The 27984-nt window shown below is 51.2% G+C and overlaps 1 protein-coding gene and 1 long non-coding RNA gene across 5 annotated transcripts; one reads left to right on the forward strand and one right to left on the reverse strand.

The window, feature by feature from the left end:
* Positions 1-21: 21 nt before the first annotated feature.
* Positions 22-2688, reverse strand: LOC146403438 (uncharacterized). Its single transcript, XR_014803914.1, has 3 exons — positions 2551-2688; positions 1671-1769; positions 22-158 (listed from the first exon to the last, which is right to left on the reverse strand). It is a non-coding gene; the product is annotated as an uncharacterized LOC146403438 (long non-coding RNA).
* Positions 1702-27940, forward strand: SCNN1A (sodium channel epithelial 1 subunit alpha). 4 transcript variants are annotated; one of them, XM_021091106.2, is made up of 13 exons: positions 1702-1776; positions 2441-2801; positions 10180-10450; positions 11549-11739; positions 20075-20178; positions 20549-20712; positions 21111-21209; positions 21419-21536; positions 25497-25575; positions 25669-25726; positions 25857-25912; positions 26085-26160; positions 26518-27940. In XM_021091106.2, exons 2-13 carry the CDS (start codon positions 2446-2448, stop codon positions 26896-26898), a joined length of 1953 nt encoding a protein of 650 aa, XP_020946765.2. In that variant the 5' UTR covers positions 1702-1776; positions 2441-2445; the 3' UTR covers positions 26899-27940.
* Positions 27941-27984: the final 44 nt, after the last annotated feature.

The raw sequence follows: 27984 nt of genomic DNA on the forward strand, positions 1-27984 counted from the left end.
TGAACAAGGGCAGGGACCGAACCCACAACCTCATGGTTCCTAGTCGGATTCGTTAACCACTGCGCCAGGACGGGAACTCTTATTTCTCTTCTTCACTCTACTGCTATTTGGTTTTACACAGAAAACCGCCTTATCGTTGTGGAGGGCAGTTTCTTCATCTGGAAAATGAAGAAAAATCCAGCGTTTTCCTTCCCAGGCACCGTGTCCCCAGTAGGTGTCAGGGAAGGAATGGGACAGATTTGGAATCTTGGTTGACATCAGCTGTCACTGTAAGAAGCCACAGGAGACCGGGTTGTACCCTGAGCCCATCTAGATGCCACCTTCTCCAGGAAGTCTTCCTGAGTCTCCCGGGGTGAGTGCCTCTCCCCCCACCCCGCCCTCAGGCTCCCTGAATACTCCGTTCCCATCTCTGTCACTAGGATCCTTGTCTTCATGACATCAAGGGCCTGTCCTCTCCCATGGGGCTGCATCAGTGCTCAGGCTGGGCTCGTGTCAGCACGCCCCAGATCTGCTTCCGCAGGGAGAAGCTAGTGAACCCGCCCTGCTCTGGGCTGCCTCCAGAATGGCCGTAGTGACAGATCTCTCACCTGGGCTGTGTGCTTGGGTCCCTGTGCCTCCTGGGACCTTTTTTTGGGCCCGATTCTCTGACTCCTTGGCCCTTCACTCTTTATTCTCTTGCTAGGTTGTCTTGGACAGAGATTTCGGAGGAAAAACTCAGCCCCCATATTCAGCTTTTCCTTCCTTCCAGGGGTGACGTGGAGTCAGACTAGGCCCAGCCTCTTCCTCCTGATTTTCCCCGTGAGGCCCACATCCTCCCTGCCTCCTTAGGGCCTGTCCCTGACGCTCCCAGAGCTCCAGGGCTCTACCCAAGTTCCCTGCCTGGCCCCTGTCTCTGAGTACACATTCCTGCAACCTCGTGACCACAACAGGGGACATTACACATTCCTGACCTGGCAGCCAATGGTGTAAAAAAGAACAGAATGTCCCAGGGCTCCGCCCAGCCCCCAGCTCCACCTGGGCCCCTCCCTGGGCTGGACAAGGTAGGGGTGGTGGTGAGGAGTCCAGCGGGAAGAGGCTGGACCAGTGGGAGAGGCAGAGGGGGTGCTGTGGCTGAGTACCAGGCTGGTGGGCAGGGGCCAGGATGTGTTCCCAGATACCCCTGCTCCTTCCTTTCCAAGACCTGGGGGTGAAGCTGACCCAGGGGTGCCCCTGGGGGGATTCCCCAGGGAGGGCACCTGGCTCCTGGAAGCCTGCTGGGGGCATCCCTCCCGGCAGTCCTGCCAGGGATGGGGGAATCCCTTTGGGGGTGGCTCCCTCCCCCTCACTCTCCTCTCTGCTTCTCCTCCATTCCCCCCGCACCCCCCCCACCCGCCAGTCCTTCTCCATCCGTCTACCTTTTCCTGCCTTCCCTGTTCTCCTGGTCCCTCCACCTTAGTCTCACTCATCCTGACTTGTCCTTTTTCCTGGCTTTGCCGTCCTGGCTTTGTGTTCAAGATCTCTCTCCAGGTTCAAGATCTCTAACCTTCGCCTGCCGTTCTGTCTCCCTGGCGGCCAGCTCCCCATCACTCCCCAGTCCCTGGGCTCCAGGTCACCAGCCCTCAGGAGCCCTCCTCCCAGTGGAGAGCTCTCAGCTCAGGCTCCTCCTCTGCCCCTCCCCCTGCCTGGCTCACCTTTAATTGAGATGCTAATGAGGCTTCTGTCGCTTCCATCCCTGGCCGGCGGGCGGGCTCCCTGGCCGGCGGGCGGGCTCCCCGGCCCGGCCGCTGCACCTGTCAGGTGAGGGGGAGGAGAGGCTGGGCTGCCAGATTCAACTGGAAAGGAACCAGTCCCAGTCCAGCCACAACCTGGGAGTGGGGAGCAGGAGGCAGCCCAGACCTCCTGGAGCCCTGCAGTCCCTGGAACCGAGAGGGAGTCAAGTCACAGCCTGAGGTCAGGGCCAGAGACTGGAGGAGAGAGCCCAGCCTGAGAGGGGGCAAGGTGAAGAAGAAGAGGACGGGAGGTAGGATCAGAGATCCTGGCAGGCAAGGAAGAAGAGAGTGGAGAGGCAGAGAGACAGAGGGAGACAGAGACAGACAGACAGAGGAGCCAAGACACAGAGATCTGGAGGAAGAAGAGCAAAGAAGACTGACTAAGCCAGGCAGAGACAGACGGCAGGGGAGACGGAAAGGGGGTGTCTAGGACAGAACCCAAAAGGCGGCCTTATCAGAGAAGCAACAGAGAGGCCACTCCAGGGAAGCCCGGCTCCAGCTCTTCTGGCCCCAACTCCAGCAGGTCAGCGGGCTCTTAGGAAGGAGGGAGGGAGGGGCAGGGGAGGGTGGGCTCAAGGGTGGATGAGGGCCTGGCCAGGAGCAGCCCAGCTCTAGGCTCCGGATGATGATGGATGAAGGGCACCCAGAGCCCAGAACTCAGCCCTGACCCTCGCCCTCCCCAACCCACCCAGGGCTCATGAAGGGAGACAAGCGTGAGGAGCCGGGGCCGGGCCCCGAACCCACGGCCCCCCCGCTGCCCACGGAGGAGGAGGAGGCCCTGCTGGAGTTCCACCGCTCCTACCGGGAGCTCTTCCAGTTCTTCTGCAACAACACCACCATCCACGGCGCCATCCGCCTGGTGTGCTCCCAGCACAACCGCATGAAGACGGCTTTCTGGGCCGTGCTCTGGCTCTGCACCTTCGGCATGATGTACTGGCAGTTCGGCCTGCTCTTCGAGGAGTACTTCAGCTACCCTGTCAGCCTCAACATCAACCTCAACTCGGACAAGCTCGTCTTCCCTGCCGTCACCATCTGCACCCTCAATCCCTACAGGTCAGTCTCTGGGAAGGGGATTCAGAGGATACCTGGGTGCCCACTGGGCTGGCAGATGCTCAGACCCAGGGGTGGGAGAGGAAGCACCGCCCTGCTCCTGCCCCCCTCCCCGCAGACCTGATGGGCTGGCTGCTCTACCCCTGGGGAGACTTCCTACTGCCCGAGGCTTCTCCAGAGAGTGCCTGTGGGACAGCAACCTCCTCTTGGCCTCTTCATCCTCCGGCAAGTGGGAGAGAGTGCTGATGAGGTCAAGATGCTGATAACTCGGAAGGGCGGGGTAGGGATCAGCTCCTCCTCCAGGTCAGGAGATGAATCTGATGGAGATTCTGCAAGGAAGCCACTGCAGGTGCTGGGGCGGGGGAGGGGGAGTTGGTGGGGAGCTAGTAGGGGCTAGGCTCTGGTAGGCTGCTCTTGGTTTAGAAGGGGAGTTTGTTTTGGAGAAAGCAAAGTTGGGGGGAGGCCTGGTGGCAAAGCTATCTGTGAATCTTGAGGCTGGAGGTGGAGAACAGGCCTGAATAGAGGCAGCCCTAGGCAGGCTCTTTCCCCCAAGGCCCAGGTGACCCTGCGGCCTGCCCAGTCCACCTGCCCAGGTGCCTGACTTTTCCGTGCTTGGGTGTGTCTTGAAGTTTTGGGTTTCATCACTGTTCTTTGCCAATTTCTGGTCCGGAAATGGGAGTGGGGGGTGAGGCGGTAACCATGGAGAAGAAAGGAGAGCCTGGTTGAGTGTTTATACCCACCTCTCCTGTGTCCTTACTCAGTCAAGCCACACCTTGGGACACCCGCGGCAGGCCAGACACGGTTCAGGCACCCAGCAAATGGGTCCCTCGATAATTCATTCAATCGTTGCTGAGGGCCGGGTACTTTACCAGGTGTTATTGAAAGATAAGATGGCATGTAAGAGACAGGCATATAAACAAATAACGAGCACACTGTGATAGGTATAATAAAAATCGTGAGTGAACGTCTCTGCCTTCAAGGGGTATGAGATTTATGAGCATGCGTGTGTGTGCCTGCTTGAGTGTACGTGTGAGCAAACAGATGAGGTGTGCGTGTGATGGTGGATGACTGAGATTGGTCACACATGGGGGGGTGGAGGCTCCCCATATACTTACTCTGTTGTGTCCGAAGGTGTGTCATGAACTAACAAGGGTTGGGACATCCTGTCCTGCAGAGAAAAAAATGCAGGGCCATTTCACGGATTGACCCCCTAATGAGGTCCAGGCTAAGGGGTCAGATACTAAGAAGCTACCTCATGCGCCAGACACGGCCAGGTTCCCCACATGCATCTCTAATTCTTCCAACAATCCTATGAGGTAGGTACTATTTTTATCCCTCTTTTCTACTTGAAGAAACTGAGGCAATGAGCAGTAAGGCACAAGGTCACAGAGATAGGAGCTCAGTGTGACTCATCCTCTGTTTGCCTGACTGCAAACCCCTGGCCTCTTCTTAATCCCCAAGATGTGGACTCCATGGAATCAATGGCGTTTCCGCTCAGATGTTTCCCTCTTATTGCTGAGCTTGCTTCTATTTGCCTTCTCTGCCTTCTTTCTCTTCCCCTGGTGCCCACGGCTTTGCTTCTCTTCTTCCCAACCTCCCCGCTTCCCTGTCCTGATCTTTCCCCCACTCCCCCCCACCCCTCATCCCCTGGGGCTGTGGTGAGGGGGAAGGACAGCCCTCCCGCCACCCCCACCCCATCCCCACCCCACCCTCGAGCCAGAAGGGAGGGGAGGGCAGGCAGGCCCCGAGTGGGGTGGTAGGTTCTCAATAAATACTTGCGCTTGAATGATGTGGGTGAGAGATGGACAGGGCAGGGGTGACTGTGTTGAGGCCTGCATACTTTCTAAGGTTCTGCTGGGTGCAGGGCCCTGGACAGTAGTGGAAAAAGCCCCAGGGGATGAAAACCAGAACCCAGGCCTCTGGAGCCTGCAGGGCCGGGAGGCAGATGTCCACTCCCGTAGGACTTGGTGGGGAGAGAACCCAGCACCCTGGAAAGGAGGGGAGTCAGGGAGGCTCCTTAGGGCTGGGGAAGGATGTTGGACACCTACTCTGTGCTTGACTCTGTGCTTTTTATTTATTTATTTTATTTCTATTTCTATATATATATATATTTTTTGTCTTTTTGTCTTTTCTAGGGCCGCACCTGTGGCATATGGAGGTTCCCACGCGAGGGGTCCAATCGGAGCTGTAGCTGCCAGCTTATGCCACAGCCACAGCAACACGGGATCCTTAACCCACTGAGCCGAGGCCAGGGGTGGAACCCCCAACCTCTTGGTTCCTAGTCGGATTTGTTAACCACCGTGCCACAATGGGAACTCCAACCCTGTGCTTTTTAAGCACTATCTCACTTAATCCTGACAAGTCCATGGAGGTGGGCATTATTATTTCCATTTTGCAGATGAGGAAATGGACGTAAAGTAATCTGAGCAGGGTCAAATAGCAAATAATAAAAAATGTCAACAATGATAATGGCTGACACCTCTAAGACTTAATATGTGGGAGCTCCCATTGTGGCACAGGGGAAGGAATCCGACTAGTATCCAGGAGGATGTGGGTTTGATCCCTGGCCTCACTCAGTGGGTCGGGGATCCGGCGTTGCCATGAGCTGTGGTGTAGCTCCCAGATATGGTTCAGATCCCGCGTTGCTATGGCTGTGGTATAGGCCAGCAGCTGCATGGGCACTTCCCTATGCCGAGGATGCCACCCTAGAAAGAAAAATAAGTCTTTATATGTACCAACAAACAAATTAAAATTTTGTATAAATTATTTACTCCTCACAACAGACTTCTGATGTAGATACCAGGAACTATTCCCATTTTATAGATGAAGAAACTGAGGCCCAGAGAGGTTAGGTAACTTGCACAAGTTCACACAGAGAGCAGGTGGTGAGACTGGGATTCAAAAACCACCCCCTCCCCATGTAGGAGCCACTGCATCTTAGGTCAGCAACTGAGTCCCACACCAAGTGTGTCTGATTTCAAAGTTCTTTCCCTCATTGCACTTTGAGAGGCGAGGGAGAGGCATCCAGGGTTGGGGGGCTGGTGGGAATCTGTGAGGAAGAGCAGCAGGAGTTGGTGGGGGGTTGGGGAGGAAGGAGTGAGGAGGGAGGAGCTGCTGGTTTCTGTTCCAGGAGACAGGCAGGGGTGGGTGGACAGGTTAATACAGCCTGGTGGGTGGGGACCTGAGAGTGAATCATGCTGCTGGCTGGCGTGGGTGCTGGAGGCAGAGGTGAGATGGGTGACCCGGGAAGGGGATGCAGGGGAGGAGCTGGAAATTGTGGATGAGATAGAAGAACCCAGCAAGATCCCTGGCTTGAGGCTAGGTGAGACCAGATGCCCCCCTGCAAGTAGCTGGGTATGGCCAGCAGGTGGGGAGGGAGAGGAAGAGGGGGTGTTCTGGGCTGCTCTGCAATTGCCAGGAAAGGGCACCAGGCTGAAGACCTTCAGCTGAGCAAGGAGGTGCTAAGAGAGTCCAGTGAGAGGGGTCTCCAATGGCAGTCCCCTCTTTCTGGCTAATAAAGGGCTTTTTTTCACCAAAGGAGAGGGTGGGACAAATCCACATCCTTGGAAAACAGAGCCCAAGAACATATTTTTTGTCCAGTCCTTGGAGGGATTTAAGCTGGTTCTAAGGAAGAGCTGGGCATTTTTCTTTATTTTTATTTTTTATTTATTTACTTTTGGAGGACGGGCAAGAAATAGATGCATTAAGATAGGACGCTTGTGAGAGGTGCAAGCGGACAGGCAAGGAGGCTCTGAGGAGCTGGGCATTCCTGAACAGAGAAGGTCATGGAATCTTCCTTCCCAGAGATATCTGGCAGAGCAGGGGACATGGCAGTGAGGAGAGAGGCGGTTCTGCAAGGAGAGAAGCTGCTGGAAGGGAGGGGAAGGCTCTGAGCTAGGGGGTTGGGGGGAAAGCAGGCTCTGTCTTGGCAGGTCTGGCAGGGACCAGAAAGCCCAGACTTTTAGATCTGGCACCCTTCCCCCTCCCAGTGATGGACCCCTTCCTGTCAGCAACCTCACATGTTGTTGGAGACTTGTAACTTCTTCCCCAGTCCTGGTTCCGTCTCTTTGAAGCATCTCTAAAGACGTCCCCTCTTTCTTTGCCGATGGCCATCAGTTCAGGTGCACCTGGGACAGCAGTAACCCTGCTGTGGTTTGCAAAGGCCATTGTCACAATCTGATACTCGTAACAAGCTCCCCGGATAAGGAGGGAAATATCACCCCAGAGTCATAGGAGAAAACGGAGGCTCTGAGAACCTAAAAGCTTTGCAAAGTCACCCAGCTGTCACTCTACCCAGGTGGAGGAGTCAGAACTGGAATCTAGTCTTAGGCTCCACAGAGTCACAGGAGTTCTTGTGTGGTGCCTCGGGTTAAGGATTGGGCCTTAGCTAGGGTTGCTGCTGTGGTTGGGTTTCCAGCCCTGGCCCGGGAACTTCCACATACCATGGGTGTGGCCAAAAATAAAGTAAAAAAAAAACAAACCCACAAAGTCACAAGGCAGACAAGTGGTGGGCAGTGCTCCTATGTCTCCTTGGCTTTCTCTTCTCCAAAAATAGTTTATTATTGGGAGTTGCCATCGTGGTATAGCGGAAACAAATCCAACTAGGAACCACGAGGTAGTGGGTTCGATCCCTGGCCTCGCTCAATGGGTTAAGGATCCGGCGTTGCTGTAGTGTAGGTTGCAGACTCGGCTTGGATCCAATGTTGCTGTGGCTGTGGCATAGGCTGGCAGCTGTAGCTCTGATTCGACCCCTAGCCTGGGAACCTCCATATGCCAAAAAAGCAAACAAGAAAAAAAAATAGTTTACTATTATTGCTCTTGTTAAAGAACAGTCATGACAATAAAACAATAGCTGCAGTTATACACTGCCTACTCTGCCAGCTATTTTGCTCAACACTTTTCATACATTAACTCACTGAACCCTTAAAACGACACCATGCAACAAGTACTATTAATATTCCCATTTTCCAGATGATGAAACAGAGGCACAGAGAAAAGTAACTTTCAGGCTAACTATCCAAAAAGTGGTGAGGCTGGCAAATGAGCATAGAAAGCTGATTGGAACTTAGTTCCTATAAGTTTTCCTTTTACTGCCGTTCTTTTTTTTTTGTATTTTTAGGGCTGCGCCCAAGGCATATGGAGGTTCCCAGGCTAGGGGTCGAATTGGGGCTGTAGCTGGCGGCCCACGCCCCAGCCACAGCAACACAGGATCCGAGCCACGTCTGTGACCCACACGACAGCTCGTGGCAATGCCAGATCTTTAACCCACTGAGCAAGGCCATGGATCAATCCTGTGTCCTCATGGATGCTAGTCAGGTTTATTAACCACTGAGCCACAACGGACACTCCTGTTGTACCATTTTAGACTCCTATCAACAGTAATTCCAGTTGCTCCACCTTCTCACTGATATTTGATGTTATTGGTCTCTTACTTTCAGCTGAATGGATGTTAAATTGTACCTCATTATGGTTTTAATTTGCATTTACCCGAGGACTAATAATGTTGAGCACATTTTCTTGTGTTTAGTGACCGTGTGCATATTTGGGGGGGTCGTTTTTAAAACAACTTATCTTTTTCTTGTTGATTTGTAAGAAGTTTTTATATTTTGGTATTTCATGTTTCGATATTTTTTTAATCTAAGAAGTTTTGCCTACCCCAAGGTCACAAAGGTATCTATGTTCTATACGTTCTAGATTTTTGTGCGGACTAAGATAGAGGTTGAGGTTCTGTTTGTTTTCCACTCAGTATCCAGTTGTTCCAGCATCTGTTATTTAAAAAACTGTTTTCTCCATTGAATCGAATTGGTGCTTTGGTAAAAAAATCTGTTGACCATATATGTGTGAGTTTATTTCTGGATTCTCTTCTGTTCCATTGATCTATTGTCTGTTCTTCCATAAGACTTATGCAGTTGATTACTGTGACTTTATAGTCATAAAGTCAGTTTGTGTAAGTACTCAACTTTGCTCTTCTTTTCCAAAACCGAATTGGCCCTTCTAGATTCTTTGGATTCCCATATCAATCTTAGAATCAGCCTGTCAATTTCTTCCAAAATGTCTGCTGAAGCTTTGGCAGGGACTGGGTTGAAACTAAAGAGCCGTTTGGGAGGCATCACGAGTTTCTGATCCATGACCTCCACAGCTCCCTTCTTTCATTTTGGTCTTTGGTTTGCTTCAGCAGGATTTTCAGTGTGGAGGTCTTGCACACCTTTCATTAGATTTATTCCCAGTATTTGCTGTTGTTTATGCTCCATATGCAACATATGTTTTTTTTATTATTGTTTATTTATTTATTTTTTCTCTCTTTTTGTTATTTCTTGGGCCGCTTTCACAGCATATGGAGGTTCCCAGGCTAGGGGTTGAATCGGAGCTGTAGCCACCGGCCTACGCCAGAGCCACAGCAACGCGGGATCTGAGCCGCATCTGCAACCTACACCACAGCTCACGGCAACGCCGGATCCTTAACCCACTGAGCAAGGGCAGGGACCAAACCCGCAACCTCATGGTTCCTAGTCGGATTCGTTAACCACTGCGCCACGACGGGAACTCCCATATGCAACATATGTTAATGTGGTGCTGTGTTTGTGATTTCATTTTCCAATTTTTGTGGCTAGTATGTAGAAATACAATTAATTTCGTATATTGGGTTTTTATCCTGCAACCTTGTTTATTAGTTCTAGGTGTTTGCTTTAGTAGATTCTATCATGATGGAGATGATAATAAGCCCCATATTGAGAAAAATGAATGTGACGATTTATACTGGGCAGTGTTTAACTTAAGGTGTTTGGGCCCCACCCAAAACTCTGAAAAACTGTCTTTGGTATATGGGGGCATAGAGGCGGGGCGGGGGTGGTGATGGGGGGGAGGGGAATTGGCATTGGCATTGGCATTTTTAAAGTTCCTGGTAAGAGTCTAGAAGTGCAGTTGCTTTAGAAAGTGTCAAGTGGCAGACAGGCCAAAAGGCCACTCTAAGGGGATAGCATGGGGTGGTCCGCGCATCGTGGGTCGGTTTAAGTGTCTGGGCCCAGTCTGCCTGCCCCCCCCCCCCCAGGAAAGGGCAGACAAGTTCCGGGTTCCCTTTCAGGCCAGGGCGAGTGGGAGGAGAGCGCCTCCCGCCTCTCCCTTATGATAAACTTGCTGCAATAAACGCTGTCACCGCTGGAGTTCATTGTCGCCTCCAATTACCCCGCGGACACACCTCTCTACACGCCCTCTTGCCCCCAAAGAGTGCAGGAGACCCCAGAACTATTCCCCGCAGGCTTCCCTGGGAACAACCGCCTCACGGGTTACAGACGGGGAAACCAAGGCCGGGCGTGGGGCGGGGGAAACAGGGATTGGCTCGGGGCCGCCCCCTAGTCGGACCCTTAGCCATCGCCCTTCCCAGGTACAAGGAAATTAAAGAGGAGCTGGAAGAGCTGGACCGTATCACAGAGCAGACACTCTTCGACCTGTACAAGTACAACTCCTCCAACACTCTCGTGGCCCACGCCCGCCTCCGCCGAGACCTGCGGGAGCCCCTGCCGCACCCTCTGCAGCGCCTGACGGTCCCGGCTCCGCCCCACTCGGCCCGCAGAGTTCGCAGCGCCACTTCCAGCAGCGTGCGGGACAACAATCCCCAGGTGAACAGGAAGGACTGGAAGATCGGCTTCCAACTGGTAAGGCCCCACCCCGCCAAGGCCCCGCCCATCTTCGGGGAAGGCCCCGCCCCACTGTTTCAGCCAGAGAGCATGTTTCTGCTCTTTCCCGACCGCGCCTCCGCCGCAGTGGTACAAGGCAGACCTCGTCCGCGGGCTGGCAAAATAAATAAGTTAAATCTATAAATAAGGTTTGAAAAATAAAATTAAATAACATCTCTCTGGGCGCCAGCTTATGAAGGGTCCTCGCTGGCAGCCTCTGAGAACGTTTATGGGGGCGGGAAGTCGGATCTACTGTGAAAAATGCATCTTTCTGAATTCAGTCCTCCCAGTGGTATTGGGTTGGGACCCTCTAGTGTGATGGGGCACTGGGGCTCCACCGGCCTAAGATGGAGAATAGGGAGGCACTGACAAGGAGACAAAAAACAAATGGGGTGTTCCCCTGTCGTGGCTCAGTGGTTAACAAACCCGACTAGCATCCATGAGGACACAGATTCAATCCCTGGCCTCCCTCAGTGGATTAAGGATCTGGCGTTGCCGTGAGGTGTGGTGTAGGTCGCAGACGTGACTCAGATCCCGCTTTGCTGTGGCTGTGGCGTAGGCCTTCGGCTGCAGCTTGGATTCGACCCCTAGCCTGGGAATTTCCATATGCTGCCAGTATGGCCCTAAAAGACAGAAAGACAAAAAAAAAAAAAAAAAAAAAAAGGCATGGAGAAGAAAGACAAGTCCTTTTAGTAAGAGTGGACCACGGTACCTAGAGGCCAGGGTTCCAGTCCCTGCTCTACTGTTGGGATGAACTACTTGATTCCTCAGTTTTCCCATCTGTGAAATGGGGAGAAGAATCTTTGTTCCATTCTCCTCGGAGGCTTCATACACGACCCTGAGGTGTGTGCAGCTCCCAGTCTCTTCCCTGGCCTACCTGCCACTCTCCTAGTCCCTTGCTCTCCGGGTCTGCTCTCCTCCAGGCTTCTGCTTCTCTCTGCCTTCTGTTCCTTCCCACTCCCAGCTCCCAATCCTACCTGTTGGTCCTCAGGACCTCAGAACACTCATTCCTTGACCTTGGCCCTGCCCTGCTTACCCTTGCTGCCGGCCCTCTGACGCTCTGGTCTCTGTGTTCAGTGCAACCAGAACAAATCAGACTGCTTCTACCAGACGTACTCATCCGGGGTGGATGCAGTGAGGGAGTGGTACCGCTTCCACTACATCAACATTCTGTCCAGACGGCGGGACACCTCTCCGTCGCTGGAGGAGGATGCACTGGGCAAATTCATCTTCGCCTGTCGCTTCAACCAGGTCTCCTGCAATGAGGCGTAAGTCTGTCCCTCTGGCCTGGTTTTCTGGGCCAGCCTGAGGCCCCACACCTGTGGCACCCAGGAGTGCTTGTTGACTAAAGAAATGCCTGTGGGGAGGATAGGGCAGCACTGACCTCAGGTCCAAACTTCTGCAGGGCTGGATCTGGGAATGACAGCCTCATATGGCTTCTCTGGGAAGGCTGGGGTTGAGATCTGGCTTTGAGAAACCAAGGGTTGGATGCCTGGTTCTCCACTTTGCCCAGGCCTCTTTCTCACTAACTAACCTCAACCTCAAGAGTGCCTGGAACATCATCTGGCCCCCTGCTCCGCTTTCGCAGACGAGACAGGTAGTAGTAGCGTAGTGGACACAGCATGGATTGAGTGGGCGACTGACCCCCAGTTCCTGCTCTGACTCTGTTCCTTCCAATCCATGCGACTCTAGGTGCTTCACGTCACTCTTTATTTATTTCATCTTTTTAGGGCCGCACCCATGGCATACGGAGGTTCCTAGGCTAGGGGTCTAATCAGAGCTGTAGCCACTGGCCTACGCCACAGCCAGCGCAACGCCAGACCTGAGCTGTATCTGCGACCTACACCACAGCTCATGGCAATGCCGGATCCTTAACCCGCTGAGCGAGGCCAGGGATCGAACCCGAAACCTCATGGTTCCTAGTTGGATATGTTAACCACTGAGCCACGACAGGAACTCCTCATGTCACTCTTCAGAGTCTGTTTATTTGTTCATAAAGTAGGGGGAAATGAGATTCATTCAGTGTTCATTGAACAAATATTTTTGACTGGGCTATGCGCTAGTCACCGCCTGAGTCATTTGTGGTACATCAAGAAGAAGAAAGGAGTTCCCATCGTGGCTCAGAGGTAACAAACCCTGGCCTCGCTCAATGGGTTAAATGGATTAAGGATCTGGCTTTGCTGTGAGCTACGATGTAGGCCAGCAGCTACAGCTCCAATTCAACCCCTAGCCTGAGAATTTCTTTCTTTTTTTTTTTTTTTTTTGGTCTTTTTGCCTTTTCTAGGGCAGCTCTCTGTGGCATATGGAGGTTCCCAGGCTAGAGGTCCAATCGGGAGCTGTTGCTGCCAGCCTACACCAGAGCCACAGCAACGCGGGATCCGGCCGCGTCTTTGACCTACACCACAGCTCATGGCAATGCCGGATCCTTAACCCACTGAGCAAGGCCAGGGATCGAACCCGTAACCTCATGGTTCCTAGTTGGATTTATTAACCACTGCGCCACCATGGGAACTCCGAGAACTTTCTTTTATATATATATATACATATATATATACACATATATATATGTATTTTTTTTCTGCTGTACTGCATGGGGACCAAGTTATACATACATGTATACATAATTTTTCCTCCCATTGTAATGTTGCGATGTAAGTATCCAGACATAGTCCTCAGTGCCACACATCAGGATCTCATTGTAAATCCATTCCAAGAGCAATAGTTTGCATCCATTAACCACAAGCTCCCCATCCCTCCCACTTCCCCACCCCCGCCCCCCGCCACCCTGGGAAACCGCAAGTCTATTCTCCAAGTCCATGAGCTTCTTTTCTGTAGAAAGGCTCATTTGTGCTGTACACTAGATTCCAGTTATAAGTGATATCATATGGTATTTGTCTTTCTCTTTCTGACTTATTTCACTCAGTATGAGAATTTCTAGTTCCATCCAAGCCTGAGAATTTTCATATGCTGCGGGTCTGGCCCTAAAGAGACAAAAAAAAAAAAGGAAAGAAAGAAAGAAAGAAAGAAAGGAAGGAAGGAAGGAAGGAAGGAAGGAAGAAAGAAAGAAGGAAAGAAAGAAAGAAAGAAAGAAAGAAAGAAAGAAAGAAAGAAAGAAAGAAAGAAAGAAAGAAAGAAAAGAAAAGAAAGAAAGAAAGAAAGAAAGAAAGAAAGAAAGAAAAGAAAGAAAAGAAAGAAGAAAGAAAAATCCGGAGTTCTCGTCGTGGCGCAGTGGTTAACGAATCCAACTAGGAACCATGAGGTTGCGGGTTCGATCCTGGCCTTGCTCAGTGGGTTAAGGATCTGGCGTTGCCGTGAGCTGTGGTGTAGGTTGCAGACGCGGCTCGGATCCCGCTGCTGTGGCTGTGGTGTAAGCCGGTGGCTACAGCTCCTATTAGACCCCTGGCCTGGGAACCTCCATATGCCATGGGAGCGGCCCAAGAAATAGCAAAAAGACAAAAAAAAAAAAGAAAGAAAGAAAGAAAGAAAAATCCTTGTTATTTTGAACTGTGCCAGATCCTTACCCTGCTGAGCCACCGGGGAACTCTGACACTTTTCCTTACCTGGTGAAGATGATAACGTCCATCTCCAATTGCATGAAATAACAACGGAAAGGGAGGGCACTTTGTAAACTGCAGCGAGTGCTGAATCTCAGTACTCATTTGAAGTGACACTCACACAGGTGAAGTGACTTGTCCTAGGACACCAGGCCGGCCCGAGCCAAGGGTCCTCCCTACTCTACTCCCCTCCAGGCATTCTTTCAGTCACATCTCCTCTCACAATGTCCTTGCAGAGGGGTCATGGCAGCTACCAGCACTCTGAGGGATGGGAGAGGCTAGGAGTAAGGGAGGTCCCTTTCTGCAGCCCCTGGCCCCTCCTACTGCCGAGGCCCCTCCCTACTCAGTTCAGGCGTCTTACCTGGCCAAGGAAGGGGGTTGAGGCAGCAACCCCCTGTCCCTGGAGAATGTCAGCAGGGCCAGGTGTCACCTGCTTCTGCCCCCACCCGTCACTTGGAGCACACTTTTGTTTCTGTCTCTGGCTTTTGTGTTTGTTTGAGAGCAGAAGCTACCACCGGGAAAGTGAGACAATAGCAGCACTTGAGCCTGGGTCAGCCCCCACCTGCCATCAAGCCTCTTCATCACCCTCTCTCACTTTGCCTGGCCCCGGGCTCCTACCTCCCCATCAACGGAAAGTCCACAGTTCATCTCAGTCTTGACGCTTAGGTCATTTCCTCAGTTCAGAGCCTCATCATTTCTCACCGGGGCTATTGTAACCTCCCTTTATTCTGCTTTATATCCCTGTGTTCTGCTTGCACTTTGCTACACTTAACTATCCCAGTTAGTCCAGTTTAAAATCCATCAGTGTCTCTCATGGCCTTTGGAGTCAAGTTGAAGTGATTTTTCATGGCTGTTTCAGCCTTCTGCTGCCCCATAATCCCAATACCTTTGCCCTTCTCTCTATGATCTTTTCTTTTTCTTTCTTCTTTTTAGGGGCACATCTGTGGCACATGGAAGTTCCTGGGCTAGGGGTCGAATCAGAGCTGCAGCTGCTGGCCTACGCCACATTAATGCCAGATCTGAGCTGCATCCGTGACCTATGCCCTAGTTTGTGGCAATGCCGGATCCTTAACCCACTGAGCGAGGCCAGGGATTGAACCTGCATCCCCATGGATACTAGTCCGGTTCTTAACCTGCTGAGCCACAGCAGGAACTCCTACGATCTTCTCTTTAATAACAGCTTTATTAAGATGTAATTCACATACCACAAAATCCATCCTTTTAATGTATATGATTCAGGGTTTTAGTATATTCAAAGAACTGTGCAACTCCTAACACTCTAATTTTAGAATATTTTTCCTGCTCCCTATTCCCTCCCCTCCTCCAAGCCTGGGAAACCACTAATCTACTTTCTGTCTCTATGGATTACCTACTGGGGACATTTCATGTAAATGTGATCACACAATATATGGTCTTTTATGACTGGCTTCTTTCACTTAGCATCGTATTTTCAAGGTGCATCCATGTTGCAACATGTACCAGTCACTCATGCTTTTTTATGACTGCATAGTATTCCATTGTATGGATATGCCACATTTTGTTTACACATTCTGCAGTTGATGGACATTTAAGTTGCTTCCACTTTGGGGCTATTATGAATAAGGCTGCTGTGAGCCTTCCTGTGCATGTCTTTGTGTGTATGTATTTTCATTTCTCTTACGTAGATTCCTAGGAGTGGAATTGCTGGGTCATATAGTAATTTTCTATTTAACGTTTGGAGGAATTGCTGGACTGTCTTCCAAGTGGCCATGCCTTTTTATATCCCAAGTGGCTGTGCCATTCTACACACCAGCAGTGTGTGAGGGTTGCAAATTCTCCACATCCTCCCCTTGGTATCATGTCTTTTTGCCTTTTGCTGTTCGTTTCTTTTTTTCTTTCTTTCTTTCTCTTTCTTTCTTTCTTCCTTCCTTCCTTCCTTCCTTCCTTCCTTCCTTCCTTCCTTCCTTCCTTTCTTTCTTTCTTTCTTTCTTTCTTTCTTTCTTTCTTTTTTTCTTTCTTCCTTTCTTCCTTCCTTCCTTCCTTCCTTCCTTCCTTCCTTCCTTCCTTCCTTCCTTCCTTCCTTTCTTTTTCTTTCTTTTTAGGGCTGTACCCGCGGCATATGGAAGTTGCCAGGCTAAGGGTTGAATTGGAGCTGTAGCCTCTGGCCTATACCACAACCACAGCAATGCCAGATCCAAGCCGCATCTGTGGCCTACACCACAAATGGCAACACTGGATCTGTAACCCACCGAACAAGGCCAGGGATTGAACCCACATCCTCATGGATACTAGTCGTTTCTGCTGAGCCACTATAGGAACTCCACTTTTAGCTGTCCTAATGAATCCCCATAGTCTTTAAAAAAAATTTTTTTTTGGCTGCATTTGCGGCATGCAAAAAGTTCTTGGGCCGGGGAACAAACCTGTGCCACGGCAGTAACCTGAACCACAGCAGTGATAATGTGGAGTCCTTAACTATAGGCCACCAGGGAACCCCCAAATCCCTATACTCTTATTTAATAGCAAATTTATATAGCTCTCCCTAACTACTAAGCACTCTTCTTCTAGGTAATTTAATCCACACAGTATCCCTGTGAGGTAAAGGTCTATTATTATTATTCCCATTTTACAGATGAGGAACTGCAGCACAGAGAGATCAAGTACCTGGGTAGGTCCCTCAGCTAACACTTGTCAGAGCTAGGGTTCAAGTACAAGTAGTTTATGTTCCTCACCATTGTGTTATACTGCTTCTTATATATTCTCATAATGTGCTTGATGTGTTTCTCTTTGTGTGGTTCTTACCAAGTGTCTTGTAATGCGGAATAGATGGTGGTGTGTTACGCATTTCATGTGGCCTTTTTTTTTTTTTCTTCACTTTCTTTTTTTTTTTTTTTTCCTACTGTACAGCATGGTGACCCAGTTACACAAACATGTACACAGTCTATTTTCTCACATTAGCATGCTCCATCATAAGTGACTAGACATGGTTCCCAGTGCTACACAGCAGGATCTCATTGCTAATCCATGCCAAAGGCAATAGTCTGCATCTATTAACCCCAAGCTCCCCATCCACCCCACTCCCTCCCCCTTCCCCTTGGCAACCACAAGTCTATTCTTCAAGTCCATGATTTTCTTTTCTGTGGAAAGGTTCATTTGTATCTTATATTAGATTCCAGATATAAGTGATAATCATATGGTATTTGTCTTTCTCTTTCTGACTTACTTCACTCAGTATGAGGGTCTCTAGTTCCATCCATGTTGCTGCAAATGGCATTTTTTTTAAGGCTGAGTAGTATTCCATTGTGTATATATACCACATCTTCCTAATCCATTCATCTGTTGATGGACATTTGGGTTGTTTCCATGTCTTGGCTATTGTGAATAGTGCTGCAATGAACATGCGGGTGCATGTGTCTTTTTTTGTTTGTTTGGTTTTTGTTTTTTGTCTTTTTGCCTTTTCTAGGGCCACTCCTGCGGCATATGGAGGTTCCCAGGCTAGGGGTCCAATCTGAGCCGCGTCTTTGACCTACACCACAGCTCATGGCAGCCCCGGATCCTTAACCCACTGAGCAAGGCCTGGGATCGAACCCACAACCTCATCGTTCCTAGTCAGATTCGTTAACCACTGAGCCACGGCGGGAACTCTGCATGTGTCTTTTTAAAGGAAAATTTTGTCCGGATATATGCCCAAGAGTGGAATTGCTGGGTCATATGGTAGTTCTATGTATAGATTTCTAAGATATCTCCATACTGTTCTCCATAATGGTTGTACCAGCTTACATTCCCACCAAGAGTGCAGGAGGGTTCCCTTTTCTCCACACCACCTCCAGCATTTGTTATTTGGGGACTGACTAATGATGGCCATTTGGACTAGTGTGAGGTGGTATCTCGTGGTAGTTTTGATTTGCAGTTCTCCAATAATCAGGGATGTTGAGCATTTTTTCATGTGCTTGTTGGCCATCCATACATCTTCCTTGGAAAAATGTCTACTCAGGTCTCTTGCCCATTTTCCCATTGGGTTGTTGGCTTTTTTGCTGTTGAGTTGTCTAAGTTGATTGTACATTCTAGAGATTCAGCCCTTGTCAGTGGCATCATTTGAAACTATTTTCTCCTATTCTGTAAGTTGTCTTTTTGTTTTCTTTTTGATTTCCTTTGTTATGCAAGAGCTTGTAAGTTTGATTAGGTCCCACTGGTTTATTTTTGCTTTTAATTCTGTTGCTTTGGGAGACTGACCTGAGAAAATGTTCTTAAGGTTGATGTCAGAGAATGTTTTGCCTATGATCTCTTCTAGGAGTTTGATGGTATCTTGTCTTATATTTAAGTCTTTAAGCCATTTGGAGTTTATTTTTGTGCTTGGTGTGAGGGTGTTTTCTCTTTTCATTGAGTTGTATGCAGCTGTCCAGGTTTCCCAGCAATACTTGCTGAAAAGACAGTCTTTTTTCCCATTTTATGTTCTTGCCTCATTTGTCAAAGATTAATTAACCATAGGTGTCTGGGTTTCTTTCTGGGTTCTCTTTTGTGTTCCTTTGGTCTGTCTGTCTGTTTTGGTGCCAGTACCACACTATCTTGGTGACTATGGCTTTGTAATATTGCCTGAAGTCTGGGAGAGCTATGCTTCCTGCTTGGTTTCTGTTCCTCAGAATTGCTTTGTCAATTCTGGGTCTTTTGTGGTTCCGTATGAATTTTTGGATTGTTTGTTGCAGTTCTGTGAAAAATGTCCTGGGTAATTTGATAGGGATTGCATGCCTTTTACTTTTTAAACTAAGTTCTATGAGTTTAAGCTTCACCCATGTTGCCCTACCCACTCCGTTGATTCCACCCGCTGTACACAGCCCACAGTGTGCATCTCTCACCCTGTCCCTGTCCCTCTCCTCTGTGCAGGCTCACCCACCTTGCAGGACTGGTCTCTGGCCTTTCCATTGCCTCTGCTTCCATCCCTGCTTGAGTGCAGCCTGTGCTCTGGAAATGCTGACTTCCTAACCCTTCCCAGAATGTGCACCAGTATTTCACACCCCTGTGCTTTTGTTCTTCAGGGCCCATGGAGTGTTCAAGATCATCTGGTTCCAATCTCCTCATCTTACAGATGAGGAGAGTAAGCTTAGAAAAAAATGACTTGCTCCAGGCCGCATAGCCAGAGCCCCACTCCTGGTCTCCATGCAGGCTTTTTCCCTCTCCTAGTTCTCTTTCCGTCTCCTCTGCCTATCCTAGGCCAAAGCCCCCTCTTGTCCCTGCTCCTATCACTGGCTCCAAGATAGCAGGGTAGTTAGAACACAGATCCCCTCTCTTCCCGCCGAGACTCTGGCTACAGCCCTGCACAGCCTCCCTGTTGGGGAACCTGCGATTTGCTGTCAAACTGTATTCCTCTTGCAGCAACACAAAGCTGCGATTCCCTTCTCTCTGTTCCTTAACCTGTCCCAGCCCAGCTTTGGACCTACCAGTGGGAGGCATGCTCATGTGAGAGGTCCCGCTCCTGCCCTCGGATCTGATCTTTGTCTTCGAAGCTCCTGCTCACCGGTCTCACTCTCATCCTGTCCCTCTGTTCCTTTCCCTTCATTAATTTCTCAACCATTTATTAACCTCCTCCCCATGTCTCCTATATGCCAAGAACCATGCTATCAACCCAGAAATGACTCAGACATGAATGAGATGTGGCTCCTGTAATCTCAAGGAGATTATAATCCAAATGGGGAACGAAGATTTAGACGTGTGAGAAGCTAGGGGTGCTGCAAGAGTTTGCAGTGCAACACGCAATCTGAGAGGTCACAAGGCCAGTGAGATCAGGTGGCCTGGTGGCAGGAGCCTGGGCTAGAACGTAGCTGACCTGGGTTGAGTCCTCGCGCACTTGCTGCTTATGTGAACTTGGGCAACTACGTGACCTTGAGCCTGTACTTCCTCTTCTGTGAAGTGGTGTTGATGCCCCATGGAGTGACTGAGGGGGCTCGGGCAAGGCCCCCAGCACTGCATTGGCACATAGTAGGTGATCGGGAAACACAGGGCTCTGAAAGTCTTGCTCTCCCGACCCCCTGCACTTTCCCCTCTGACCCCACTCCCTCTGGCTCTCTCTCCTGGATAGGAATTATTCTCACTTCCATCACCCGATATATGGGAACTGCTACACTTTCAATGATAAGAACAGCTCCAACCTCTGGATGTCCTCCATGCCGGGGGTCAACAATGGTGAGCGGTCCCCGACCTCTGCCCAGCCCCCCACTCCCTGCCCTGCACGGCCACATTTACCCACCTTGAGCTTGTGTCCTAGGGGTGCTCAGGGCCTCACTGCAGCATGCCCACCTCGATCCTGGAAAAATCCTCTCTGTTCTTTCTTCCCTCTGGGTACCACGTAGTCCATTCCAGGCGTGAAAGGAATCCTGTCCTGGTCCTTTCTGCCTCCCTCCCCCCCCTTGGAACCCAGTTCAAGGATTGCCATTCCATTTGCAGGTCTTTCTGCTCTTGGAGCCTTAGAGACTAGGCAGAGTGGAAAGATGGGTTTCCACCCCCTGATGCATATCCCAAACCTCCCCCACCCTGTTCCCTCCATACCCCCCAGGTCTGTCCCTGACGCTGCGCACAGAGCAGAATGACTTCATCCCGCTGCTGTCCACGGTGACCGGGGCCAGGGTGATGGTGCACGGGCAGGATGAACCTGCCTTTATGGACGATGGTGGCTTTAACCTGCGGCCTGGTGTGGAGTCATCCATCAGCATGAGCAAGGCAAGGATGCTGACTGGGAGGCCGGGAAGAGAGGCTCAGATTGGAGAGGGCCCAAGAGGTGACAGCCAGAGGACCTGAAGAGGTCGTGCAGGCTGGGCCTTGAGTGTGTGGAGGTCCTCGGGGGCAGAAAGCATGGGCGAGGGGCCTGGTCGAGGGGGCATCAGGAAGCAGGGATCTGGGGCAAGAGAGCTGAAAGGGGTCCTGATGTGCTTAGGGTCTCAGAGGGTAGATGCTCTGGGCCCAGGGTCCTTGGACTAGCCCTGAGGACAGGCAAATAAGAGAGGTGGCAGCTTAGGATGTACAACCCGGGACTGTGGGAAGACAGAGGTCAGGAAGACCCCTGGCCCACCTTGCTCTGACCTCTGACCTCTGACTTCTCAGTGTTTCTGGGTTCTTAGGAAGCCGTGGACAGACTTGGGGGCGACTATAGTGACTGCACCAAGAATGGCAGCGAGGTCCCTGTGAAGAACCTTTACGGTTCCAAGTACACGCAGCAGGTGAGGCCCAGCCTGTTTCTACGGCGACCATCTCCCGGGCCTGCAGGGTGGGTCAGCCAGAGCTGGCGGGGGGTGATGGGCACGGTGGAAAGAGGTGGGGGCGGCGCATTGTGGGGTCTGGGATGGGTATGTCTTCCCCTCCCGTGCCAATCAGGCCTGTGGGGGGGAGGGCAGGCCTGACCCCCCCCCTTCCCTCTCCCCTCCTCCAGGTGTGTATCCACTCCTGCTTCCAGCAGAACATGGTCAAGGAGTGTGGCTGTGCCTACATCTTCTACCCGCTGCCTCCGGGCATGGAGTTCTGTGACTACAGGAAGCATAATTCCTGGGGTGAGACTGCGGGAGGCCTGGCCCCCACCACCTGCCCCCAGGACTCTCCTGAGAGCCCTGCACCCCCAGTGCCCTGGCTGTGGGGAAGGCTTCTGGCTCCCGTGCTCTCTGACGGGTTCTCCCCCTGACTGCTGTTGTCCAGCCCTTTGATGTGGCCCCTTGCCGTTTTCCTCTCCCGCTCTGTCTCTTTCTACCTCTGATCCTCCCTCGCGGTCTTCCTCTGTGTTGGCTTCTGTGCATTTATAATGGGGTGGCCCCATTTAAAAATAACTTGCAGCAAAAGGAAGGAAGAGCACGTGAGGGAGAGCTCCCCGGCTTCTGCACTCAGTCCGCTGTGCCTGTGGCTTCCCAGCCCACTGCCCAGGGAGCTGGTGTCAGGCACTGGCAAGGCTGCACTGGGTGCAGGACGAAAATACTAGAAGCATTGGCTGACATGTCATTCCCTAACGCCTTCCATTTTATGAATGTTCTATAATGTCCAGATGTATCAGTTCAACAGGAGCAGGTATGGCAGTTCCAATTCCAGATTGGAATTTCTTCCTTTTTTTTTTTTTTTTTTTTTTTTTTTTTCTTCTGTCTTTTTGCCTTTTTCTGGGGCCGCACCCGCGGCATATGGAGGTTCCCAGGCTAGGGGTCTAATCAGAGCTGTAGCCACCAGCCTATGCCAGAGGCACAGCAATTCGGGATCCGAGCTGCGTCTGCGACCTACACCACAGCTCACAGCAACGCTGGATCCTTAACCCACTGAGCAAGGTCAGAGATCGAACCCGCAACCTTGTGGTTCCTAGTCGGATTTGTTAACCAATGAGCCACGACGGGAACTCCTGGAATTTTTTTTTTTTTTTTCTTTTCTCTTTTTAGGGCCACCACATGGCATATGGAAGTTCTCAGGCTAGGGGTCGAATCGGAGCTGTAGCTGCTGGCCTATACCACAGCCACAGCCACATGGTATCTGAGCTGAGTCTGCGACCTTCACCACAGCTCACGCAATGCCGGATCCTTAACCCACTGAGCGAGGCCAGGGATTGAACCTGTGTCCTCATGGATGATAGATTTGTTTTCGCTGAGCTGCAATGGGAACTCCGGAATTGCTTATTGAAGAATGTTTTACCTACAGGAGGGCACACTCATAGAATCTGGAGGGCCCTGGCACCTACTCCTTACCCTGATCTAGGAGCAGACTGATCCCTTTTGCTTTTCTCTGCAGCTGAGTTATTCAGCAGGAAAGCTGTGTGCTCAGAAGCTGAGAGGGAAAGAAAATCCCAAACATGAGACTTAGACAATAGAGGCGCGTCTCTGGTACACATGGCCTTCCCTGGCATGGCTGACCCCTCCCAGGGGACATGGTGGGGGCATGGCAGACCCTAGAGGGCTGAGCGCTGTCTTGGCTCTGCTTTGTTCCTCTTTCTGCCTGCTTTCTTCCCTGGCTCTGCTGCTCTCAGCTCTCCTCCTGCCTGCGCTTTGCAGCCTCAGCCTCCGGGTTGCTGTTTCTCTGGCCTTAGAGACTCACGACGCATCAGAGCTGGAGGGACAGGCAGAGGCCGTCTGGCCTGACTGGCTTCTTTCTCAGATGAACGAGCCAAGACCCAGAGGGCAGACATGAAATCCCAGGACGCTGCTCCCTTGACCCCCAAACAGTGATTGCTAAGTGGTTGTGACTTTTGAACAGATTTCCTGAGAGAGAGAAAAACAGCGTCGCGCTGTTTGCTGAGACGCTATGAAGATGAGGGAGAGGAACTTGGCTGGAAACACATTCTGCTGAGTTTCTTAAAGACTGCTGACTCCCCAGAGAGAAGGACTTAGCTGCTTCCCATTCTTCCTAATTAAAGATTAATTGTGTAATTAATTATATAAGCCCTGGCAGGCAGAGAGATTTGGGTCAGAAATGAAGAAGGACTTCTGGACCGGGTGACTGAAAGAAAGAATGACAAAAAATAACTTTACTGAGAACTTGGGAAAGAGGGGAGAAGGAGGAATCCATGGTCCCATTATTCCTTTTTTGGTAATGTCTTTATTGAGATAACTCAGTTCCCCAGATAACTCACCCATTGAACGTGTACAGTGCAATTGTATTGTATAGTTTTCATTTTCAGCAGTCATGGAGCTGTAGAATAATTGTCACAATCACTTGAGAACCCTCTTGGGGAGTTCCTGTCATGGCTCAGTGGAAACGAATCTGACTAGCATCCGTGAGGACACAGGTTCGATCCCTGGCCTCGCTCAGTGGGTTAAGAATCCGGCATGGCCGTGAGGTGTGGTGTAGGTTGCAGACGCGGCTCAGATCCTGAATTGCTGTGGCTGTGGTGTAGGCCGGCGGCTACAGCTCTGATTGGACCCCTAGCCTGGGAACCTCCGTATGCCACAGGTGTATCTTAGAATCTTCTCATCACTCCAAAAAGAAACTTTGTTCCCATTAGCAACCTCTAAGCTCCCCATTCCCTGCACCCACAGTTCCCCCTTCCTCCTCCCCTGTGCTCCTCATAACCACTAATCTACTTTCTATCTACTCTGGATTTGCCTATTTTGGACATTGCTTATAAACAGAAACATACAATAAGTGATCCTTTGTCATTGGGTTATTGTTATTATTACTATTTTTTTTGGCCACACCTGTAGTACACGGAAGTTCCCGGGCCAGGGATCGAACGTGCACCACAGCAGTAACTGGAGCCACAACAGTGACAACACTGAGTCCTTAACCCATTGAGCCACCCGGGAACTCCTGTCATTGGTTTCTTTTCCCTAATATAATATTTTCAAGGCATATCCACTTTGTCGCATCATCTGTGCTTCATTCCTTTTCATGGCTGAATAACATTCACTGTATGGATAGACCACATTTTTTTATCCAGTCATCAGTTGATGGACATTTGGGTTGTTTCCACTTTTTGGCTATTGTGAATAATGCTGCTATGAATATTTGTGTGGGCATGTTTTCAGTTCTCTTGGTTGTGGAAATGCGGGGTCATAGAGCAATTCTGTGTTCAACCTTTTTATCTTTCTTTTCTTTTCTTTTCTTTTTTTTTTTGTCTTTTTGCCTTTTCTAGGGCCACTCCTGAGGCATGTGGAGATTCCCAGGCCAGGGGTCTAATAGGAGCTGTAGCCGCTGGCCTACACCACAGCCACAGCAACGCTGGATCCTTAACCCACTGAGCAAGGCCAGGGATCAAACCCTCAACCTCATGGTTCCTAGTTGGATTCGTTAACCACTGTGCTACAATGGGAACTCCTGTGTTCAACCTTTTGAGGGACAGCCAGACTCTTTTCCACAGTGGCTGTACCATGTTACATCGTCAGCAGTGACGAGTTCCAATTTCTTGACATCCTCACCAACACTTGTTATTATCTTTTAAAATGATAGCCATCCTAGTGGGTGTGAAGCGATATCTCATTGTAGTTTAAGCTCATTATTCTTACCCAAAAATTGTTCCTATATGTCCTTTTGACTTTATTTATTTATTTTTATTTTATTTTTTTGCTTTTTAGGGCTGCACTTGCAACATATGGGGGTTCCCAGGCTAGGGATCCAATCAGAACTACAGCTGCTGGCCTGCACCACAGCCACAGCTGGGATCCAAACTGTGTCTGTGACCCACACCATAGCTCATGGCAACACCAGATCCTTAACCCATCGAGCGAGGCCAGAGATCAAACTCTCAACCTCATGGTTCCTAGTTGGATTCATTTCCGCTGCACTACGATGGGAACTCCTCCTTTTCACTTTTAAATGTTTGTCCATATCCTACACATCTTTGCAGAGGTGTGTCCTGGTTGCTTTTCTTTTTTATTGGACTTAGCTTAATTTCTTTAACATTTTCTGGTGCTGCCCCTCAAGAGGCCTCACTGTCGTGCTCCGTAATACTCCTGTGAAGTGGGTGCCAGGGATCTTGGGACCCCCCCGGGTGTGGGGTGGAGAACCTGAAGGGTCCTAGGAAAGTGGGCACCTCTCTGCACTCACAGGCTACTGCTACTATAAGCTCCAGGATGCCTTCTCCTCTGACCGCCTGGGCTGTTTCACCAAGTGTCGGAAGCCATGCAGGTGAGCTTGGCTGGGGAGAACACAGGGTCTTCAGCTCAGCCTCCCAGTGGGAGAGCCCCACCACCATCACTGAGCGCCCTTCTCCATCCCCAGCGTCACCACCTACAAGCTCTCTGCTGGGTACTCCCGATGGCCCTCAGTGACATCGCAGGTAAAGTGTGTGTGTGTAACATTGTGGTTTTCTCTGGGCATATCTGTATGGGTGTGTTTGACCCCACCCCCACCCCTGTAAGCCTGAAAAGTATGCGGGTGATCGTATTGACACCCCCATCCTGTCCCAGGACTGGGTCTTCCAGATGCTGTCTCGACAGAACAATTACACCATCAAGAACAAAAGGTCAGTCCTATCCTGGTCCCAGGCCCAGGGAAGGAATCTTGGGGGCGGGGAGGGGCGGGGGGGACACAGAGCTGGGGAGAGGAATTGCTCCCGTTGATTGGAGGAGGGCATTTCCAACAGCAGAGAAGGTAACACTTGGCCATTTCTTCCCACCCTCTCCCTCGCTCCAAAGAAATGGAGTTGCCAAAGTCAATATCTTCTTCAAGGAGCTGAACTACAAAACCAACTCCGAGTCCCCCTCTGTCACGGTGCGTCCCGCCTCCCTGAGCCTGGGATGCTCTGGGGGTGGGGGTGGGGGGCTTAGCAAGGTGGCTGTCCTCGAACGCAAGGGGTCAGAGGGTTTGGGCCTTGAAGGTTGAGAACCAAGGGAAGGAGGACCACGGGTGAGGTTGGGGGGGTCAGAAGAAGGGTGCTGGCTGGAGGGGAAGTCCTGCGGGAGGAGGTGCCGGGTGATGGGATGATGGGGCAAAGGCCCCTAAGACAGATTCAGTGTCAGCCGGCCCCACTGTGGCTTAGAGGGACCCGGGGGCCATGAGAGGCCGAGCTGGGTGGCTGATAGGGTGGGGCTCCTCTGCTGATGGTCAGCGTGCCTCTCTCCCGCACAGATGGTCACCCTCCTCTCCAACCTGGGCAGCCAGTGGAGCCTGTGGTTCGGCTCCTCCGTGCTGTCTGTGGTGGAGATGGCCGAGCTCATCTTTGACCTCCTGGTCATCACCTTCCTCATGCTGCTCCGGCGGTTCCGAAGCCGATACTGGTCTCCAGGCCGAGGGGGCAGGGGTGCCCAGGAAGTGGCCTCCACTCCACCCTCCTCCCTCCCCTCCCGTTTCTGCCCCCACCCCGCATCCCCCTCCTCATCCCCGCCAGGCCCTGCTGCCAACCCGGCCTTGTCAGCCCCTCCACCTGCCTATGCCACCCTGGGCCCCTGCCCTGCTCCATCAGGCTCGGCAGCTGCCGGGTCCTCTGCCCACCCTCTAGGGGAGCCCTGAGAGGGAAGGACACTGTCCCCTCCCGGAGGCAGGCACTTCCCTTGGTGAGCAGAGACTGGCCTTGTCAGGATTAAAGAATTGTTTGGGGCTTCCTGTCCAGCTGCCCAGCTTCCCAGCTGCCTTTGGTGGGGGAGGGAAGCAGGTGGGTAAGGGGCTATGGAAATGGCCTGGAGAACAGGGGCCAGCATCACCTTGGCTCATGCCCTGTGCCCAGTGGCTATGCCCTGAGAACACTCTGGTTTCCCCACCCAAGGGCAGACAAGTTTTTTTTTTCCCTTGGATCGGCCAAGCCAAACTTGGAGCTTTGACAAAGAACTTTCCTAGGAAACAACTGACGACCAGAACAAAATACAAACAAGGGCACACAAAGGCATGCGCCGTTTCCTTCCCAAGGATGACTGGCCTCTGCCCCAGGATGACCCTCCACGCCACTTTCCAGTGACAGACGTTTGCTCCTCTTCTTGAACTGGGGTGGGGAACCCCACCCAAAAGCCCCCTTGGTTAGTTGTTAGGCAGTTCCCTTCCCTGTCTCCCTAGGGCAGGGGCTGGAGCGGCCCAGAGCAGTAGAGGCTTGGCCATTCCCGGTTGGTCCTAGAACTCTTCCGGCCTCACTGCCCCAGGCTCCCATGGAGCTACACCCTGGTGCCTTTGCCCTACATCCTTTGTAACTCTGTGTATTTGCTCAAGCTATTTCCTTAGCCTGGAAGCCTCCCCCACCATTTGCTGGAGAACTCCTATGCATCCCTTAGAACCCTGCTCAGAAAGCACAACTTCTGCGAAGGCTTCTATCCTATTTTGTCTTCCCCAGAATTGATGGCTCCCCTCTCCCCTGGACTCCCGCAGCACACCATAACATCTATGGAAGTGTGGATGTTGCGTTTACTTTCTCGTTCATTTGTGTCTGCATCTTCAACTAGACTGTGAGCTCCTTGTGGTCAGGAATTGAGTCTTGTTCATTTATGTATCTTTGGGATCTAGCCCAGTGTCCCAGTGTCCCGCTTGGAGCAAGTAGGCAGGTATTCAATAAATGTTGTTGCATGAAGACTGTCTGGAGAGCTGGATGGAGGCACCGTGAAGGGGACGGGA

This window comes from Sus scrofa, chromosome 5 (genome assembly GCF_054392235.1).
Source record: "Sus scrofa isolate SSC_HxYL_T2T_F1_AM1 chromosome 5, Sscrofa_HxYL_maternal_Yorkshire_Landrace_v2.0, whole genome shotgun sequence".
Lineage (NCBI taxonomy): Eukaryota > Metazoa > Chordata > Mammalia > Artiodactyla > Suidae > Sus > Sus scrofa.